Consider the following 713-nt stretch of genomic DNA (forward strand, 5'->3'; position numbering starts at 1 on the left):
CGATGGTGGCACTGAGGCTGGCCGTGGGTAGCGGTAGCCCTGGGTTGCGTCTGTTTCATGGGGCTCATAGGTGAAGTGATCCGGAAAGGCCTTGGCCAGGGCCATGTGGCGAGCTGACATATAGTACCGGCCGAGGTATTTCCAATCCAGGAGGTCGGAGAGGCGTTCCGTGCGGTTCCGCTGGATGATGCGCTGCCGCCGGCTCTGCTGGCAGAAGCTGTAGAGGAAGGAGGTGAGCTGCGAGCACGAATCGTCCAGGCTGCGGAACCGCCGGTCCAGAATGTAGATGCCTGAAGTGGGGGGTGGAGGGTCAGGACAAGGGCTCAGGAGTGAGCTGGAAGGCCCTTCATTGCCCCAGGACCTTTGCACCCCAGGGACCTAACTTCTGCTCCCCTGACCCTCTCCTCCCTCTAGATACGCAGAAGCCCAGTCCCCGCCCCTCCCTTCCAGAGACCCAGGAGTCTGTCCCCAACTCTCTGGGAGAAACCCCCTCTTTTTTCTGTCCCAGTATCCCAGCATCCTGGCTCTCAGCCCTGGTTTCCAGCTGAGTTCAGGGGGTCAGCGCTGACCATAAGCTGAGGGGTCTGCGATGTGTTCCTCCATGAAGCAACCAAAGCCGGAAAGGTTGGTGGAGACGCTGGGGATGCCCATGACGGTGCACTCGGCTGCCAGGCAGGGAGAGAGAGGACCTCTTAGCTTTCCCATCGCCCCCC

The 713-nt window shown here is 61.2% G+C and overlaps 1 protein-coding gene across 1 annotated transcript; it reads right to left on the minus strand.

Annotated features, from left to right (window-relative positions):
- Window positions 1–5: 5 nt before the first annotated feature.
- On the minus strand, window positions 6–705 carry LOC102867571 (glycogen [starch] synthase, muscle-like; the record flags this gene model as incomplete). The annotated part of the gene is made up of 2 exons (XM_006903523.1): window positions 570–705; window positions 6–290 (listed from the first exon to the last, which is right to left on the minus strand). Coding segments are annotated over exons 1-2 (421 nt in total), but the record flags the coding sequence as incomplete, so codon positions are not given.
- Between the last annotated feature and the right edge of the window lie 8 nt (window positions 706–713).

The sequence above is a fragment of the Elephantulus edwardii genome, unplaced genomic scaffold (genome assembly GCF_000299155.1).
Source record: "Elephantulus edwardii isolate Elephantulus edwardi_28Jun2011 unplaced genomic scaffold, EleEdw1.0 scaffold04224, whole genome shotgun sequence".
Taxonomy (NCBI): domain Eukaryota; kingdom Metazoa; phylum Chordata; class Mammalia; order Macroscelidea; family Macroscelididae; genus Elephantulus; species Elephantulus edwardii.